Genomic DNA, 20024 nt, shown 5'->3' on the forward strand with positions numbered 1-20024 from the left:
GTTTCTATTTGGTTTATGTCGCCCATTCATTGTCAGTTAGAGACACAGTAGTGCCTTGGGACCCAAAATCATAATCAGTGCTCTAACTTCCCCTTGTGCTGGTCTGGAGCAATTAAGTAGTGATGCAGGGTACCGGACTAAACAACAAATTACCTCTTAAATCCCGCTGCATAATCTCAAAACCTTTAGTTGAGCAACCACTGTACCTTGTCACAACACAACTGATTGGCTCAAACGCATTAAGGAAAGAAATTCCACACATTTTAAAAAGACACACCTGTTAATTGAAATAGATTCCAGGTGACTACTTCATGAAGCTGGTTGAGAAGGCAAAGCATGGCTACTTTGAAGAATACAACATATATTTAGATTTGTTTAACACTTTTTTGGTTACTACATGATTCCATATGTGGTATTTCATGGTTTCGATGTCTTCACTATTATTCTACACGGTAGAACATAATAAAAATAAAGAAATGAGTAGGTGTGTCCAAACTTTTGACTGGTACTGTATATATATATTTACTCTATATATTTTGCAGTTAACCTTAGAACATATTGGCAGGTGATAGGGACTGCTTTGTGTCGTCTCAGTCCTTTTGTTGTAAGAAAAAGATGTATGTAATCATCGAAAATATGGTATATGCTCCGATTGATACTCGTGAAAATAATTTATAATGAAATAATTTTCAAAATGACAGTCATACAAGTGGAAAGATTAAAATAAAAGTCCCAAAATTATCATACATCATTTTTATCTGTAGAAAGAAACTTACTGTAACTATAATCATTGAAAATAAGTTATGTTTATATCTGATCATATAAAATATAGATCATATTCTGGGCTTCACCATAATTACCTGGTCAATCAATGTTCACTATATGGCTTTGAACTTACCTTTAACAGGTCATGCGGGAAAAAATGTATCAACAACATACTATATTTAACCACATATCTTTTTTCTCGGTTCGAAGACTGACATGTCAACCAAGCAACACAGTTTCTATCATAGGCTATTCACAAAGGAAAACAAAACAAAACCGGTTCCTCAAGTTCACAAAATATCGTACAGCATAATGCAACATAAGGTAGATTCACAACCGAATACAGTATGAATTGGTCATAGAAGACACTGCCCTTTCAATGCATGTTACATGACCAACAAATAATTCCCTTATAAAAATCGCACAGCAATTGAAATACCATTGATTGCAGACAGATTTGATTTGATCATTCTCACACATAACACTAAAAAAGGCAGATATAATACCTAGAAAGTGATTAGAAAGGTGCAATGAGTGTAAACAGGTCAAATTAAAATGGTGCTTTTTAAATCACCTGACTGCAGTCTTTGACCATTTCAGCATCACATTCAGTCACAGTGGTCAATGGACCCCAGTTTGCACAATTCTCAAAACAATACAAACATAACACAAAAAAAACTTTAATAAAAAGCAAAACATTTACACATATATAAACACACACACTACCATTCAAAAGTTTGGGGTCACTTAGAAATGTCCTTGTTTTTTAAAGAAAAGCACATTTTTTTGTCCATTAAAAATAACATCAAATTGATCAGAAATACAGTATAGACATTGTTAATGTTGTAAATGACGATTGTAGCTGGAAACGGGAGATTTTTTATGGAATATTTAAATTCAGCAAAAAAGAAACGTCCCTTTTTCAGGACCCTGTCTTTCAAAGACAATTCGTAAAAATCCAAATAACTTTACATATCCTCATTTTAAAGAGTTTAAACACGGTCTCGCATGCTTGTTCAATGAACCGTAAACAATTAATGAACATGCACCTGTGAAACGGTCGTTAAGACACTAACAGCTTACAGACGGTAGGTAATTAAGGTCACAGTTATGAAAACTTAGGACACTAAAAAGGAGGCCATTCTAATGACCCTGAAAAACACCAAAAGAAAGTTACCCAGGGTCCCTGCTCATCTGCGTGAACATGCCTTAGGCATGCTGCAAGGAGGCATGAGGAATGCAGATGTGGCAAGGGCAATAAATTGCATTGTCCGTACTGTGAGACGCCTAAGACAGCGCTACAGGGAGACAGCTGATCGTCCTCGCAGTGGCAGACCAAGTGTAACAACACCTGCACAGGTTCGGTACATCCGAACATCACACCTGCGGTACAGGTACAGGATGGCAACAACAACTGCGGGATCGATTTGGAGGTGGAGAGTCCATCATGGTCTGAGGCAGTGTGTCACAGCATCATCGGACTGAGCTTGTTGTCATTGCAGGCAATCTTGTCCTCTTGCTCAGTTGTGCACCGGGGCCTCCCACTCCTCTTTCTATTCTGGTTAGAGCCAGTTTGCGCTGTTCTGTGAAGGGAGTAGGACACATCATTGTACGAGATCTTCAGAACAAGAATAGGCTGACAAGTTTCAGAAGAAAGTTATTTGTTTCTGGCCATTTTGAGCCTGTAATCGAACCCACAAATGCTGATGCTCCAGACACTCAACTAGTCTAAAGAAGGCCAGTTTTATTGCTTCTTTAAATCAGGACAACAGTTTTCAGCTATGCTAACATACTTGCAAAAGGGTTTTCTAATGATCAATTAGCCTTTTAAAATGATAAACTTGGATTAGCTAACAGAACGTGCCATTGTAACACAGGAGTGATGGTTGCTGATAATGGGCCTCTGTACGCCTATGTAGATATTCCATAAAAAAATCTGCCGTTTCCAGCTACAATAGTCATTTACAACATTAACAATATCTACACTGTAATTCTGATCAATTCGATGTCATTTTAATGGACTTTTTAAAATGTTCCTTCAAAAACAAGGACATTTCTAAGTGACCCCAAACTTTTTAACGGTAGCGTATATATAAAAAAATGATTCACTTCAACACTGATTTTGGCATGTTTTTAAAAGAGGTGTTGAGTGGGGTTTTACATTGATGAGTCAGTAAACTATTTTCCAGTGTGTGGGCTGTTCACACTCTTTCTCACTGTCCCCACAGAAGCGGTTGTAGGTGGTTTTGGGTTCGAATCCCAATATCTCTCTCTCCTCGTGGATACGGAAGGAGAAGGTCGACACGGAGGTTCCGATAAAATACCTGGGAAATGGAAGGGAGATAGAGGGAATTCAATTCAGTACAACTTTATTAATCCATCCAAGAGCAACTAAGAAAGAAAGACAAGTCACTTTTACAAGTATCAAACCAACAAGAAATATTCAACATAACAATACAACAATGGGCTTCACCTTCCCAAATACAATACATCATCCCATACATCGTAGATCTTATTTAGTGTTTACTTCACCCCTATTCTAGTATTTGTTGTATTTGCCCAACCCCCCTTATTTTCTCATTAGTGGTACCTACAAGTCACTCCACTTCTATCAGCCAATCACAGTCTGCCATTCCCCATGCACCTCAACTGATTGCAGTTACATGCACACAATTATTGTGGATAGTCAGATTAATATAATAGTTTGATTAAAACGTTTACATGCCTTGCAAGAAGAACGATTTCCCTAATAATCCTGTTTACATGGAAACATCTGAAATCAGACTACCTGATGGCACTCTGATAACTGCAGAAAATTAGCAATCAAAATAAACGTGTTTACATGTCCTAATAATCCTAAAGATTTCTCAGAAAACCAGGTGTTTCTAATCGGCGTATGCTTACTTCGATTTTGACCGTACACCGATTAAGATAAGCAGAGTAACGTGTTTACATGACTATTGCATAATCTGCCGAATTATTACTGTGCATGTGTGTTACAGGGTTTGGTTTTTCCAGTTATGTTTTGAGGTTGGATGTATAGCACATTAGCACGTAGAGCGCACCGATTGGTGTCACTTTGATAGTGAGTGTGTGTTACAACTGTGCTGGTTGCCATCTCATTGGTGGGAAGGTGTTTCACCTGTGCTGGCCCAGGTACTATTTAAGAGTGGCTGGCCCAGTGCTCTAGTTGTCTTGAGCGATGTAGCGGGTCAACACCTTTAGTTGTCGATCGCTATTTTAAATTCTCGAAAAACAATCCTTTTATCTGATCTTCCCTGTTTTCATTTTGCTCAACTTTTTGGTTTGCTTTCTAACTTTAAGTTTGGTGTGGGTTTTTCTTTTGTTTGCCTCTTCTTGGGAAAATTTAGTGGGTTTATTTTAGGTTCCAGTTGTTGTTGCTAGTCAACTTTCAGTGGACACCCCCATGATTGTGAAGGAAGGAATGAATATTCCATGAAGGAATACCTAGGATAGGATAAAGTAATCCTTCTAACCCCCCCCCCCCCCCCCCCCCCCCCTTAAAAGAGTTAGATGCACTATTGTAAAGTGGTTGTTCCACTGGATATCATAAGGTGAATGCACCAATTTGTAAGTCGCTCTGGATAAGAGCGTCTGCTAAATGACTTAAATGTAAATGTAAATTGTCTTTTAGAACCTGTGCTAAAACCCCGCCTGTTTCGTTTTGGTTGTTGTCAGTGACACTTTGTTAGTTCCCCCTTCTGTTTGAGCGACATATTTAGTTTTCTTGCTGGGGAACATAACAGTATGTAAACGTACTCTCTGAACCCCGCTCCTGTCTTTGGAGTGAGATTGTGGTCAGAAGAGGATGGACTAGTTGGACTGTTCCTCACCAATCTGTATTTGACCTGTGTTTTAGTGTGTGCATCTAATAGTAAGTACTGTCTGACATGTCATTACTTTAGTTGAGTGTTGCTAGTTCATATATACCATACCTATGTGGTATTTTTCGTTCATGTGTGTAATGCTACTGCTAGCCAGCTAAGCCAAGATGTTAGCTAGTAATGCTAGCTCGTTAGACCTGGTGTAGCTCACGTATCATTTCAGGGGTAATATTATCAGTTTCATATAGACTGTTTATGCATAGCCTTGTTTATGGACATTTAGAACATTTATGTAGCCTCATGCTACTGTACACTGTATTTAGCCTTATGTATGCATGTAGCCTAATTTAGCCTGTGACTTCCAAGTGGTGCAGTTACTATTCCACGATGGTCTTGTGCACAGAGCCTGGTTTCATTACGGTCACGTTTCTGTTATGTGTTTACCAGTAATTGGGCCTTTATTCTGTTAGTGTTTTTGGTTTTACGACTTATGTTATATCATGCCGTAGCAGTATACTCTTAAGGATTAACATGTGAACTTCAACAAAAGAGAAGCACAAGAATGTCTGCATCATTTGTACTCATCACAGCTCCCTCCCTACAGTATGCACACATTGTGCAACACTTTAATCTGAATGGTGGAATATATACTGTAAGCACGCAGTGTGAGCTGGGAGCTGTACCTGGCATGTGCGCAGATCCATTGGTCGATGATAGCCACGCCCCCGTCTTTGAGTAGTTCCAGGTCGTCCCAGGTGGGCTCAAAGCGTGTCATCTCTGGTAACATCCTCTTCAGCTCCGCCAGCTCTGCACAGGACAGACATATACCTCATTAGGAACACACTGGTCCTATTATCTAGGTCTAGGACAGACTATGTCGAGTAGGGTACAGACAGCATAAACCTGCCAAGCCTTGATGTAGGTATTCTCTCTACTGGGTAATAGGGTTGGGGTCAATTCCATTTAAGAGTCTAAGCCCTGTCTAAGTCGGGGGAGGGGTTCTACTGAGCTATATGGAATTGTTTTATGAAGGTCATACCAAGGATCATTTTGCTATTTGATTTAGAATTTTAAGAACCCTTGAATAATTAAAATATAAACAATTATTTGATCAAATTATTTTTGTCCTCACTGCTATTAGCCAATACAAACACATTTAATAACAGATTCACTACATGGAACAACAGATAGTGTCTGTCCTATATATGTGAGATATAAGAAAGATCAGGAAACATTTGTTATGCATTTAACCCTTTATTTTATTTAACCTCTTATTTTTGGCACTAATGAGTCTTGAGGCCTGTGGGCATCCTCGAGCAAAACATGTTTGTGAGTGTCTCCTTTCTACAGAGGGGTCATAATAGTTTGTAGGCTAAACCGTTTGGACGCTACAGACGATTTTGTGAGAAGACCGACTTTCGGGGATGTCTCATGGTCTGACAAACATCGCTCTAGCCCTGACATCTTTCACTGCAGATGCGGGAGTACGACAGGCAGTTTTTAATGGGGATTTTTTTATTTTGCTAATTAGATTTCCACAGGGGGCGCAGACATCGACTGTGGGCATTCCAATTCCTAACAGCATTATTAGTATGTTATTTTCTTTGGGCTGCAAATATGAATCGCTTTATTGTCAACTCCTTCATCTAAATTTAACATCAATCTATCTCAATTGCACCAAAGCAAAACAGTACCTTCATCATCTGCATCTGTGGCCACAAAGACTCTGTCTAGTTTGGTTTTCTTCATGAGGCTCATGATCTTCTTCACAGCTCCTTTGAGGCTGGGCACATCCTCTCTGTGACCCCAGATAAAGTCCTTCCTTCTCAGGTGGACACCCAGGTACGGCCCCCCTCTGGCAGAACCCAGCTTATTCTGAGTTTACACACAGAAATGAATAACACCTCAAACCACACATGCCCAATCCAAATTAACCACCAACAGCAAATCATAACTGTCCATACCTTAACATGTCCCTCCCATTAATTGTAAAGGTACAGTAGACCTACATGCTGCTAGTGCAGGAAGTAATCAATGTGGATGGATAAATAAATATAATCTAAATGTGCAAGAATTGGATGTATGTGAAGAGGTCTGTAAACCTTAATGAGAGTCCAGTCCTCGTTGTATACGGTCTGGTCCTGCTCGTCTGTGGAGTTCAGGTACTTTGCTCGGAACTCATCCCCTAGGAGACGCAGGTGTTTGGCGAAGACCATGCTGCGGCGAGTCTAGAGGAGAAGGCACGAAAAGACAATGAACAAAATTGTGGAGTGTTAAAGCAAACAGGTAAGGACAATTCATTAAATTAGTGGTAATAAGGTACAATTGTGATGACAGAACAATTCAATAGCAAAAGGTTGAGGCATTGAAATGCCCAATTTAGTTAATCATCTTGTTACTACAGTATCTTATCTACACTAAACAAAAATATAAATGCAACATGTAAAATGTTGGTCCCATGTTTGAGCTGGATAGGTAAGCATTAAAGATCCCAGAAATGTTCCATACGCACAAAAAGCTTACTTCTCTCAAATGTTGTGAACAAATGTGTTTACATCTCTGTTAGTGAGTATTTCTCCTTTGCCAAGATAATCCATTCACCTAGCAGGTGTGGCATATCAAGAAGCTGATTAAACATCATGATCATTACAGGTGCAGCATGGTAATGCACAGCCCCATGTCACAAGGGTCTGTACACAATTCCTGGAAGCTGAAAATGTTCCAGTTCTTCCATGGCCTGTATACTCACCAGACATGTCACCCATTGAGCATGTTTGGTTTTCTTTGGATCGACGTATACGACAGCGTGTTGTAGTTCCCACTAATATCCAGCAACTTCGCACAGCCATTGAAGAGGAGTGGGACAACATTGTCACACTGCATGAGGCAAATAATGGGCACACCAGATACTGACTGGTTTTCTGATCTACGCTTCTACCTTTAAAAAAAAAAAAGTATCTAGAACCAACAGATGCATATCTGTATTCCCAGTCATGTGAAATCCATAGATTAGGGCCTAATGAATGTATTTCCTATTCACTGATTTCTTTATATGAACTGTAACTCACTAAAATCTTTAAAATTGTTGCATTTATATATTTGTTCGGTGTGTGATTGTAGGCCATCAACCATTACCAAACGTAAGCTACATTCTTTACAACATAACATCAGACTAACATTCCAGTAGTCCTTTCCAGCGTAGTGATCATGGAGGACAGTCTCTGCTCTATCCAACATCACTGACCTGCAGGGATATGAAAGGAAATACCAGTGAACATGTGCACATCTCATACAGTACATTCAGAATCCAATAAAGACTATGCATCTAAGTCTAGAATGTTTTTTTTGTTTTAGTTTACAATTGGAATTCCACAGCACATGTCATATGGTTATATTATTAGTATTTGATTTGCCTAAGACAAGAAGATTTGGCCTAAATCAAGCATTCATAAGGGCTGGTTCCATATTAAATTATTTTATCTACCATGGCCAAACACAGACTTCTATTGACTCACGTTGATGTGATGTTGTTCTGCAGGAGTGGTGCCAGCATGGAGGCTTGGCCCTGAGCTGAAAGACAAGTGACGTTCACACACCTGGTTTCCTCATAGCCCCAGAACCAACCTCTATACAGAGGGAGAGAGAAAGAGAGGAGAGGTTGTAAGGCCTCCATTAAAACACAGGGATATTTCTATGACTGCAACTACCCCATACTCACTACCCCACTATACTACTATTACTACTACTAACACATTTGCTTCCACTCCCATAACAAAACCTTTAGTAGCCGAAGCAAGTATTTACCTTTTCTAGTTCAACTTCGCGAGACATAGAGATAGGTAAGCACAGATGACAGACTGTTAGTTTCCTCGTGCCATAGTCCTTTGTGTCTTTGGAATGCATTGTGCTTTATCTATTGTGTTGCTATCCATCTCTGAACCTGGTTACTATACCTGTAATAGCCCTGTTTGTCTTTGGAGTACATTAACCGCTCAACACAGGGTCTCTCATCCACTTTCTCCTCCCATTTTCCATCCGTCCACCCTTCAGCGTAGTTCTGTAGCACCAGCACCTGCTCAATAAACGGACCTCCAGACTCTGGAGCCAAAAACATGGAAATATAAAATGTTACTTTAAGCCTGCAGGTACAATGTTTTATAACTTGTTATAAGTTTGTATGAGCCTTTATAACCAGGAATCATAATGCATTCTTATACCCATGGAACAATCATTAACAGAAGAAAATGGAAAGGAGCCAGGCGTCAGGGGAAGTCAACCAACCACAGCAACATGTAAATGTACTCAAACATCTGAGGGGTGGTTCACACTGTAGTGTTGACCAGGGTGTTACTGTGCTGCCTCTGATATTTGCCTTCCACAATATCCTTACCAGCACGATCCCAGTAACTATGGTGGATGTATAACCAGGCCAGCACAGTACAGCTCACTTCAGCTCAGCTGCACTCACCGGCTATAAACTCCTCGTATTCTATGACTGGCACGTTGCCCTGAAGACTGGTGAGGCTGAAGAACTCTCCCCAGGGGATTCTTGTCTGGTGGATGTCTGGGCTCTGCCAGTGGTAGAGACGCCCCCAAGGGGGCAGCACCAGCACCCAGTCACCGTGTTTCCTCAGGGTCTTCACCAGGGACGCCATGCGGATGTAGACATCCCGACGCAGGTTGAAGCCCTCTGGTGGGTTGACATCGTAGAGAAGATACCTGGCAGTATAAAGTTATAGAGATAGAATATTACAGTATAATACTGTTGTGTTATATTGATGTGCCCGGCAGCCTGATAAACATGAGTTCTGTCAGAGCTAGAGCTACAGCTCCCAGGTACCCAGGGAGGCACTTCACTCAGAGGCGATGAGGCAGACAACTGTAGCCTGCATTTTGAGCGTTTTAGTGTCATGCTTGCTCTGTAGGTTTAACTTAGCTACCACACTAAGTTACTTGTTGATAAAGACTTTATTCATTCGGTTTAAAATGTATTCTGGTTATAGAATATGAGTCCCACGTCTTGAGTTTTTTTCTTTTTTTTTTTACAGATATGACTGGCACCACTGTAGAAAACTGAACTAATCTAGTCAAATGTTACCGAACTGAATAGATTAAAGCTAAATGCCTCCCTAATGCAATAGAGGCTAAAGAACAGAGCAGGCTAAATCTGTGTTTACTATTGAGTACGCTGCCGACGCTCTTTACCGTAAATCCCGTGCTGATGCAGTGGTCGGTGAAAATACTGTATTTCCTGCACGGAAAGCATCTTCAATTTGACCCTCAGCGTCTACAGCTCTCAACCCGAGAACCACCAAACACATTTTGACTACAAATTTAACAGAAAAAATCCACAACACGGGCGAATGAAATCCACTGCAGCTGTAGTCAGCCATTTTTTCGTTGAGTCACGCACTTCCGGGAGGGTGAAGCGTCTGTGGTTGCATAGCAACTGCACTTTGTAACAACTTGATACGGTATAGGTAACGTTACAGTATCACCTGCTGGAGGAGCGGCATGTGTCAAGGGGGTAGATTTTTAGCAACGCTTTTTTAGTTTCTTGTTTTTAGCCTGCTCAGTTATTCTTCCTCGTTCTCTTTCAATAAGTTGACATTAGTGCACGTACAGTCAGAATGGAATACAATTTAGTTAGAACTTCCCATTCCAGAATACAGCCTAATTCCAGAAACATTCCATTTCACTATGTTGACATTTTGGTAGAATATGGCATAGCTCGAATATAATAGAATAGGATAAAAAATAATAGAATAGAAAATATTCTACACATTTAACTTTCAGCTAGAGTAGCATATATCCTGTATCATATATTTTGGAACAGAGAAAATAATATATTAGAATAAGAATAGAATAGAATAGGTGTGTCATAACATAATTTGAGTTTGCTTATTGCAATTCCACCACTTGTCACTAGAGGACGCAATACCAACAAAAAACTGCAACTGCAGGTCACAATTCGGGCGTTCCTGCATGTCAAAATCAAATAAAACTTTATTTGTCACATGCCGAATACCGTGAAATGCTTACTTACAAGCCCTTAACCAACAGTGCAGTTCAAGAAGAGTGAAGACAATATTTACGTAGTGATACTGATGTGCAAAAGAGCCGCAAAGTAAATAAAAACAGTATGGGGATGAGGTAGGTAGATTGGGTGGACTATGTATCGCTGCAGCAATCGGTTAGCTGCTCAGATAGGAAATGTTGGTTTCGGGGATGACCAGTGAAATATACCTGCTGGAGCGCGTGCTACGGGTGGGTGTTGCTATGGTGACCAGTGAGCTGAGATAAGTTGGAGCTTTACCTAGCAAAGATAACCTGGAGCCAGTGGGTTTGGCGACTCATATGAAGCGAGGGCCAGCCGACTAGAGCATACAGGTCACAGTGGTGGGTGGTATAAGGTGACTTGTTAACAAAACGGATGGCACTGTGATAGACTGCATCCAGTTTGCTGAGTTGAGTGTTGGAAGCTATTTTGTAAATGACATCGCCGAAGTCGAGAATCGGTAGGATAGTCAGTTTTATTAGGGTAAGTTTGGCGGCGTGAGTGAACGAGGCTTTGTTGCGAAATAGAAAGCCGATTCTAGATTTTATTTTGGATTGGAGATGTTTGATATGAGTCTGGAAGGAGAGTTTACAGTCTAGCCAGACACCTAGGTATTTGTAGTTGTCCACGTATTCTTGGTCAGAACCGTCCAGAGTAGTGATGCTAGTCAGGCGGGCGGGTGCGGGCAGCGAACGGTTGAAAAGCATGCATTTGGTTTTGCTAGCGTTTAAGAGCAGTTGGAGGCCACAGAAGGAGTGTTGTATGGCATTGAAGCTCGTTTGGAGGTTAGTTAGCACAGTGTCCAAAGAAGGGCCAGATGTATACAGAATGGTGTCGTCTGCATAGAGGTGGATCAGGGAATCACCCGCAGCAAGAGTGACATCATTGATTTATACAGAGAAAAGAGTTGGCCCGAGAATTGAACCCTGTGGCACCCCCATAGAGACTGCCAGAGTTCCAGACAACAGGCCCTCCGATTTGACACACTGAGTGCTGTCTGCGAAGTAGTAAGTGAACCAGGCGAGGCAGTCATTTGAGAAACCAAGGCTATTGAGTCTGCCGATAAGAATACAGTGATTGACAGTCAAAAGCCTTGGCCAGGTCGATGAAGACGGCTGCACAGTACTGTCTTTTATCGATGGCGGTTATGATATAGTTTAGTACCTTGAGCGTGGCTGAGGTGCACCCGTGACCAGATCGGAAACCTGATTGCACAGCGGAGAAGGTACGGTGGGATTCTAAATGGTCAGTGATCTGTTTATTAACTTGGCTTTCAAAGACTTCAGAAAGGCAGGGCAGGATGGATATAGGTCTGTAACAGTTTGGGTCCAGGGTGTCCCCCTCTTTGAAGAGGGGAATGACCGCGGCAGCTTTACAATCTTTAGGGATCTCGGACTAAAGAAAAGAGAGGTTGAACAGACTGGTAATAGGGGTTGCAACAATGGCGGCGGATAATTTTAGAAAGAGAGGGTCCAGATTGTCTAGCCCAGCTGATTTGGACGGGTCCAGGTTTTGCAGCTCTTTCAGAACATCTGCGATCTGGATTTGGGTGAAGGAGAAGCTGGAGAGGCTCGGGCAAGTAGCTGCGAGGGGTGCGGAGCTGTTGGCCGGGGTTGAGGTAGCCAGGTGGAAAGCATGGCCAGCCGTAGAGAAATGCTTATTGACATTTTTGATTATCATGGATTTATTGGTGGTGACCATGTCGCCTAGCCTCAGTGCAGTGGGCAGCTGGGAGGAGGTGCTCTTGTTCTCCATGGACTTTACAGTGTCCCAAAACTTTTTGGAGTTAGAGCTACAGGATGCAAATTTCTGTTTGAAAAAGCTAGCCTGACTAACTGTATGTATAGGCTCCTGACTTCCCTGAACAGTTGCATATCGCGGGGACTATTCGATGCTATTGCAGTCGCCACAGGATGTTTTTGTGCTGGTCAAGGGCAGTCAGGTCTGGAGTGAACCAAGGGCTATATCTGTTCTTAGTTCTACATTTTTTTGAAAGGGGCATGCTTATTAAAGATGGTGAGGATATTGCTTTTAAAGAACGACCAGGCATCCTCGACTGACGGGATGAGGTCAATATCCTTCCAGGATACCTGGGCCAGGTCGATTTGAAAGGCCTGCTCTCAGAAGTGTTTTAGGGAGCATTTGACAGTGATGAGGGGTGTTCTTTTCAACGCGGACCGATAACGGACGCAGGCAATGAGGCAGTGATCACTGTGATCCTGGTTGAAGACAGCAGAGGTGTATTTAGAGAGCAAGTTGGTCAGGATAATATCTATGAGGGTGCCCATGTTAACGGATTTAGGGTTGTTGTTTGACAGTGGTTTCCTTGATAATTTGTGTGAGATTGAGGGCATCTAGTTTAGATTGTAGGACTGCTGGGGTGTTAAGCATATCCCAGGTTAGGTCACCTAACAGAACGAACTCTGAAGATAGATGGAGGCAATCAATTCACATATGGTTTCCAGGGCACAGCTGGGAGCTGAGGGGGGTCTATAACAGGCAGCAACAGTGAGAGACTTATTTCTGGAGAGATTAATTTTTTTAATTAGAAGTTCGAACTGTTTGGGCATAGACCTGGAAAGTATGACAGAACTTTGCAAGCTATCTCTGCAGTAGATTGCAACTCCTCCCCCTTTGGCAGTTCTATCTTGATGGAAAATGTTGTAGTTGTGGAAGGAAATCTCAGAATTGTTGGTGGCCTTCCTAAACCAGGATTCAGACATGGCAAGGACATCGGGTTGGCGGAGTGTGCTTAAGCAGTGAGTAAAACAAACTTAAGGAGGAGGCTTCTTATGTTAACATGCATGACACCAAGGCTTTTTCGATTACAGAAGTCAACAAATGAGAGTTCCTGGGGACACGCAGGGCCTGGGTTAGCCTCCACATCACCCAAGGAACAGAGGAGGAGTAGGATGAGGGTACGGCTAAAGGCTAGCAAAACTGGTCGTCTAGTGCGTTGGGGACAGAGAATAAAAGGAGCAGATTTCTGGGCGTGGTAGAATAGATTCAGGGCATAATGTGCAGACAGGGGTATGGTGGGGTGCGAGTACAGTGGAGGTAAGCCCAGGCACTGAGTGATGATAAGAGAGGTTGCATCTCTGGACATGCTGGTTATACTGGGTGAGGTCACCGCATGTGTGGGAGGTGGGACAAAGGAGGTATCTAAGGCATGTACAGCGGGACTAGGGACTCCGCAGTAAACTAAAACAATGATAATTATCCAAAACAACCGTATACAAGGCATATTGACATTTGAGAGAGACATAAAGCGAGGCATAAAGCAATCACAGGTGTTGATTGGGAGAGCTAGCTAAGTCAACAACGGGTAAGACAACAACAGCTAATCAGCTAAGTCAACAACAACAGGTAAAATGGAGATGAATGGGCATAGAGGGTCGGTTAACTACACACAGGGCCTGAGTTCGGGGCTAGGGCCGACAGATAAACAAAGGTAAACAAAGTGGATTACCGTGATAAATTAACAGTCCAGCAGGCATCAGTTATGTAGCCAAGTGATCATAGGGTCCAGTGTACAGCACTAGATGAAACAGGTAAGCCTGTAGGTAGTCGTTACTACGCTAGCACGCGGGAGACACGGCATTTAAAGTTAGCAGTCCGGGGTAAGGAGAAGCGTCTGCTTCGTCGTCCGGAAAAGGCCGGTTGAAGGCACAGCTGATGGAATTACGTCTGCGGACCAGTCGTGGTGGAACAGCGTGGCGCCGTGTCGATGAAGGGACCGGGCCAGATGGCAAAAGCGGTATTGTAGTTGTGGTAATTTCGTTTGCTAGCCGTGAGATGCGCCTGGCTCAGGGCTAGCTTCGGGGCTGGATCACTCAATGGCAGCTAGCTAGCTGTGATGATCAATGGTCCAGGGTTTACGGCAGGAATCGGGCGTTGTAGTGGAGAAAAACAGTCCGAGGCTGGCAGGTATTATCCAGGCTAAAAAACGGCTGGTGCCTGAGCAGAGGGTAAAGGCCGCTAGCAGTGGCTAACAATGACTAAATAGCTAGTGGGGACTATAAATAGCTAGTAACTTAGCTAATTAGCTAGCTACCTTCTGATGAAAGTTTTGGCTATGAGGTCTAAAAAAATTACGGATTCGTGCAGTAGACTATGTAGACTAAAGTAAAAAAAAAAGAATAATAAGTAACACAATAAGAATAAGAGCAACAAGGCCATATACAGGGGGCACCGGTACCGAGTCAGTGTGCGGGGGTACAGGTTAGTTGAGGTAATTTGTACATGTAGGTAGGGGTGAAGTGACTATGCATAGATAATAAACAGCGAGTAGCAGCAGTGCACAAAAGGGAGGGGGGGTCAATGTAAATTGTCCGGTGGCGATTTGACTATTTGGTCAGCAGTCTTATGGCTTGGGGGTAAAAGCTGTTGAGGAGCCTTTTGTTCCTAGACTTGCCGCTCCAGTACAGCTTGCCGTGCGGTAGCAGAGAAAACAGTTTATAACTTGGGTGACTGGAGTCTCTGACAATTTGATGGGCCTTCCTCTGACACCGCCTATTATATAGGTCCTGGATGGCAGGAAGTTTGGCCCCAGTGATGTACTGGGCCGTTAGCATTACCCTCGGTAGCACGTTATGGTCAGATGCCGAGCAGTTGAAATACAAGGCGGTGATGCAACCGGTCAGGATGCTATCGAAGGTGCAGCTGTAGAACCTTTTGAGTATCTGGGGACCCATGCCAAATCTTTTCAGTCTCCTGAGGGGGAAAAGGTTTTGTCGTGCCCTCTTCACGACTGTCTTGGTATGTTTGGACCATGATAGTTTGTTGGTGATGTGGACACCATGGAACTTGAAACTCTCGACCTGCTCCACTGCAGCCCTGTCGCTGTTAATGGGGGCCTGTTCGGCCCGCCTTTTCATGTAGTCCACAATCAGCTCCATTGAGGGAGTGGTTGTTGTCCTGGCACCACTCTGGAAGCCTCTGGAAGCTCCTGACTAAAGGGCGCCTCTGGAAGCTCCGGACTAAAGGGCGCCTCTGGAAGCTCCGGACTGAAGGGCGCCTCTGAAAGCTCCGGACTGGAGGGCGCCTCTGGAAGCTCCGGACTGGAGGGCGCCTCTGGAGGCTCCGGACTGGAGGGCGCCTCTGGAGGCTCCGGACTGGAGGGCGACTCTGGAGGCTCCGGACTGGAGGGCGTCGCTGGGGGCTCCGGGCTGGAGGCCGTCCCTGGAGGCTCCGGGCTGGAGGCCGTCCCTGGAGGCTCCGGGCTGGAGGCCGTCTCTGGAGGCTCCGGGCTGGAGGCAGGCACAGGACTCACCAGGCCGGGGAGACATACAGGAGTCTTCTTCCCAGCCCGAGGCACCGGATACACTGGGCCGTGGAGGCGCACTGGCGGTCTCGAGCGCAGAGCTGGCACCACCCGTTCTGGCTGAATGCCCACTTCCACCTGGCAAATGCGGGACGCTGGCACCGAGCACACCGGCCTGTGAATGCTCGGCCGAGACACAGTGCACATCACCCCATAGCACGGGGTCTGACCAGTCACATGCTCGCCACGGTAAGCACGGTGAGTTGGCTCAGGACTCCAACCTGACTCTGCCACACTCCCCGTGTGCCACACTCCCCGTGTGCCCCCTTCCCAAAAAAATTTGGGGCTTCCTCTCGGGCTTCCTTTCCAGCCGTGTTCCCTCATACCGCTGGTTCCCTTTTCCTGCTGCCTCCGCTCTCCTGGCTGCCTCCCCCTGTTCCCATGGGAGGCGATCCCTTCCAGCCAGGATCTCCACCCATGTGTAGGATCCCTTGCCGTCCAGGATGTCCTCCCATGTCCAGTCCTCTCTTCCACGCTGCTTGGTCCTTTGGTGGTGGGTAGTTCTGTCACGGTCGTAGGTTGAAGAAGGTGTGGACCAAAGCGCAGCGTGGTAAGTGTTCATGCTTTTTTTATTAAAACTGAACACTGAGACAAAATAACCAAAAATAGAACAACACGAAACAGTTCTGTCTGGTGCAGACACAAAACAGAAAACAACTACACACAAAACACAGGTGGGAAAAGGCTACCTAAGTATGGTTCTCAATCAGAGACAACGATAGACTCTGATTGAGAACCACACCCGGCCAAACACAAAGAAATAGAAAACATCAAAAAATGAACATAGAATGCCCACCCAAATCACATCCTTACCAAACCAAAATAGAGACATAAAAAGATCTCCACGCTCAGGGCGTGACAGAGTGCCACGGGGCGGTAATCATTTAGGCAGGTTACCTTCGCTTCCTTTGGCACAAGGACCATGGTGGTCTGCTTGAAACATGTAGGTATTACAGACTCGGTCAGGGAGAAGTTGAAAATGTCAGTGAAGACACTTGACAGTTGGTCTGCGTATGCTTTGCGTACACGTCCTAGTAATCCGTCTGGCCCAGTGGCATTGTGAATGTTGACCTGTTTAAAGGTTTTGTTCACATCGGCTACAGAGAGCGTTATCACTGTTTCAGCAACATTGAGGGTTTTAAATGACATCCACTGTGCTCTTGATAAGAAGTTACATTGTGTGTCTGTTTTTATTGATTTGTCAAAGGCTTTTGACACCGTGGACCATGCTGTGTTAGTGTAAAGGTTAAAATGTTGTGGAATTACTGGTCATGCTCTAGATTGGTTTATAAATTACCTATCAAATCGTACACAATGTGTAATGGCGGATGGTTGTAAATCTGAGTCCATAGAGGTATGCTCAGGTGTTCTGCAAGGTTCTATTTTGGGCCCACTGTTGTTCATTTTGTATATCAACAACATTGGGGATCTTATTGAAACAGCGGATGTTCATTTTTATGCAGGTGATACTGTTCTTTATTCAAGTGGTAGTAGTTTATCTTTAGCTTTTGAAAATGGCCAAAGAGCATTTAACATCATACAACAGAATCTGTATGATTTAAAGCTGATTCTAAATTTGGGTAAAACAAAATGCATGGTATTTTCAAATGCCATGTCATGTTACAAATCATGTCATTGCTACATTGGCTGGACATACTATAGAGCAAGTTAAAGTGTACAAATATTTGGGTGTGTGGGTTGATGATAAGCTGAGCTTCACTGTGCATGTAGAGAATTTGATAAGGAAGCTCAAGCTGAAAATAGGATTTTATTATCGGCATAAGGCTTGTTTTTCTTTTGAGGCCAGGAAGGAGCTGGTACGATGTACATTACTGTCTGTTTGAGATTTTAGTGATGTTATATATATGCAGGCCTCAGCCACTACCCTGAGAGCACTTGATTCAGTGTCTCATGCAGCCCTCAGGTTCATTACAAATCAGAAACGTCTAACACATCATTGTGATCTCTACAGCGCTGTTGGCTGGTCGTCATTGACCTTGCGTAGGCTTAAACACTGGTATACACTGATTTATAAGGCCATATTGGGTAAAATGCCATTTTATCTCTGCTCTTTTTTTAGTCAGGTCAGTAAATAAATATCAATTACGGTCCCATTCTGATTTGCTTCTAACAGTACCAAAAATTAGAACAGGTCATGGTCGAAATAGTTATAGTTACTTAGCACCGTGGTCCTGGAATTCTCTCCTGAACATTTTTAAATGTGATGATCAGGTTTGGTTGGTGGAGTTTAAACACTTGATCGATGTATATATCATAGAAGAGTGTAAATGTTTTTAGGCAAGCTGTTTTTAGTTAAGATGTTTGTGTTTTTAATGTAATATGTAATTGTTGAACTGTATGTGTGTTTATAGTTTTGTTTAATGTTGTGTTAGTGTATGTAAGTTGTTTTGTCTGAAATGTTGTTCCCCCTGCTGCTATTGGACCAGGTCTCTCTTGGAAAATAGAAATTATCTCAATGAGAAAAAACCTGTATAAATAAAGGTAAAATAAAAAAATAAAATAAAAAATCACACAGTCATCGAGAACAGCTGGTGATCTTGGGCATGCTTCAGTATTGCTTGCCTCGAAGCGAGCATAAAAGGCATTTAGCTCGTCTGGTAGGCTCGCGTCTGGGTTTCCCTTTGTAGTCCGTAATAGTTTTCAAGCCCTGTCACATCCGACGAGCGTCAGAGCCGGTGTAGTAGGATTCAATCTTAATCCTGTATTGACGCTTTGCTTGTTTGATGGTTCGCCTGAGGGCATAGCGGGATTTCTTAGAAGCGTACGGATTAGTCTCCCGCTCCTTGAAAGCAGCAGCTTTAGCCTTTGGCTCAATGCGGGTGTTGCCAGTAATCCATGGCTTCTGGTTGGGATATGTATATACAGTCACTGTGGGGAAGACGTCGTCAATGTACTTGTTGATGAAACCGATGACTGAGGTGGTGTACTCCTCAATGCCATTGGATGAATCCCGGAACATATTACAGTCTGTGCTAGCAAATCAGTCCTGTAGTGTAGCACTTCCCTAGTGACCACTTCCGTATTGAGCGAGTCACTGGTAATTCCTGCTTTAGTTTTGTACATTCATTCCTGTCTCCTCAAGCAAAAACTGACTAATATAAGTATAAAGAGGGGTTCCTGCAGATGCAGGAATGCCTAGATGCAGGAAAGCCCTGAGTTGCGGACGGCAGTTGCACCCTTCTCAAAGATATTGGTAGGCTAACTACAGGTAACTACAAAAATAAAGGTAACACCAAAATAACGAGTCTTAATAGGGCATTGGGCCACCATGATCCATCAGAACAGCTTCAATGCACTTTGGTATAGATTTTGTGTCTGAAACTCCTTTGGAGTGATGTGGCACAATTCTTCCACAATCAATTCCATAATTTGGTGTTGTGTTGATGGAAAAAGCTGTCAGGCGCCGCTCAGAAAACGCTGTCTCAGGTGTGTGATCTGGTCACACACCTATACAGTTGGGTTGAGATCTGGTCACACACCTGTACAGTAGGTGGCGGAATGCACATATAATTGTTGCGAATGCCATATCTCTCTCTCTCTCACACACACACACACACACACACACACACACACACACACACACACACACACACACACACACACACACACACACACACACACACACACACACACACACACACACACACACACACACACACACACACACATGCTCCTTTGAGACCCCTCTTTCAAGGTCACTGAGATACAGTATCTTCTACCCATGGTATCCAAAATAATGGACAACTGGGAATTATGACCCTAAGCATATTGGGATGTTAATTGCTTAATTAATGCAGGAACCACACCTGTGTGGAAGCACCTGCTTTCATTAAACTTTGTAGCCTGTCCCTCATTTATTCAAGTGTTTCCTTTATTTTGGCAAATAGCCTACCTGTATCTCCTATCTGTGGCAATGATGTCCATGATGATTTTAAATTGTCACAAGATGGCGGTATTGCACTGATAGATGTGTTTACTGCCAATGAGTTATGATAAGCTTAAACGGCTGTGC

At 43.3% G+C, this 20024-nt stretch overlaps 1 protein-coding gene across 2 annotated transcripts; it reads right to left on the reverse strand.

Annotated features, from left to right (window-relative positions):
- Positions 1 to 652: 652 nt before the first annotated feature.
- On the reverse strand, positions 653 to 10033 carry LOC129816572 (GDP-fucose protein O-fucosyltransferase 2-like). 2 transcript variants are annotated; one of them, XM_055871192.1, is made up of 10 exons: positions 9816 to 10026; positions 9079 to 9329; positions 8564 to 8708; positions 8126 to 8236; positions 7788 to 7854; positions 6713 to 6838; positions 6305 to 6485; positions 5294 to 5417; positions 2927 to 3089; positions 653 to 2348 (listed from the first exon to the last, which is right to left on the reverse strand). In XM_055871192.1, exons 1-9 carry the CDS (start codon positions 10001 to 10003, stop codon positions 2936 to 2938), a joined length of 1347 nt encoding a protein of 448 aa, XP_055727167.1. In that variant the 5' UTR covers positions 10004 to 10026; the 3' UTR covers positions 653 to 2348; positions 2927 to 2935. The 2 variants fall into 2 exon arrangements, with proteins under 2 accessions (XP_055727167.1, XP_055727168.1); XM_055871193.1 differs by having other exon boundaries at positions 653 to 3089; positions 9816 to 10033.
- Positions 10034 to 20024: the final 9991 nt, after the last annotated feature.

This window comes from Salvelinus fontinalis, chromosome 19 (assembly GCF_029448725.1).
Source record: "Salvelinus fontinalis isolate EN_2023a chromosome 19, ASM2944872v1, whole genome shotgun sequence".
NCBI lineage: Eukaryota > Metazoa > Chordata > Actinopteri > Salmoniformes > Salmonidae > Salvelinus > Salvelinus fontinalis.

Excerpts from the sequence above, each read along its gene's own strand:
- LOC129816572 (XM_055871193.1), bottom strand. The coding sequence starts at position 10,003 with ATGGCTGACTACAGCTGCAGTGGATTTCATTCGCCCGTGTTGTGGATT. Across the intron at positions 9,330-9,815 it reads GCATCAGCACGGGATTTACG|GTATCTTCTCTACGATGTCA; the intron begins GTAAAGAGCGTC and ends TTATACTGCCAG. Across the intron at positions 6,839-7,787 it reads CTGGAAAGGACTACTGGAAT|ACTCGCCGCAGCATGGTCTT; the intron begins GTTAGTCTGATG and ends CTTCTCCTCTAG.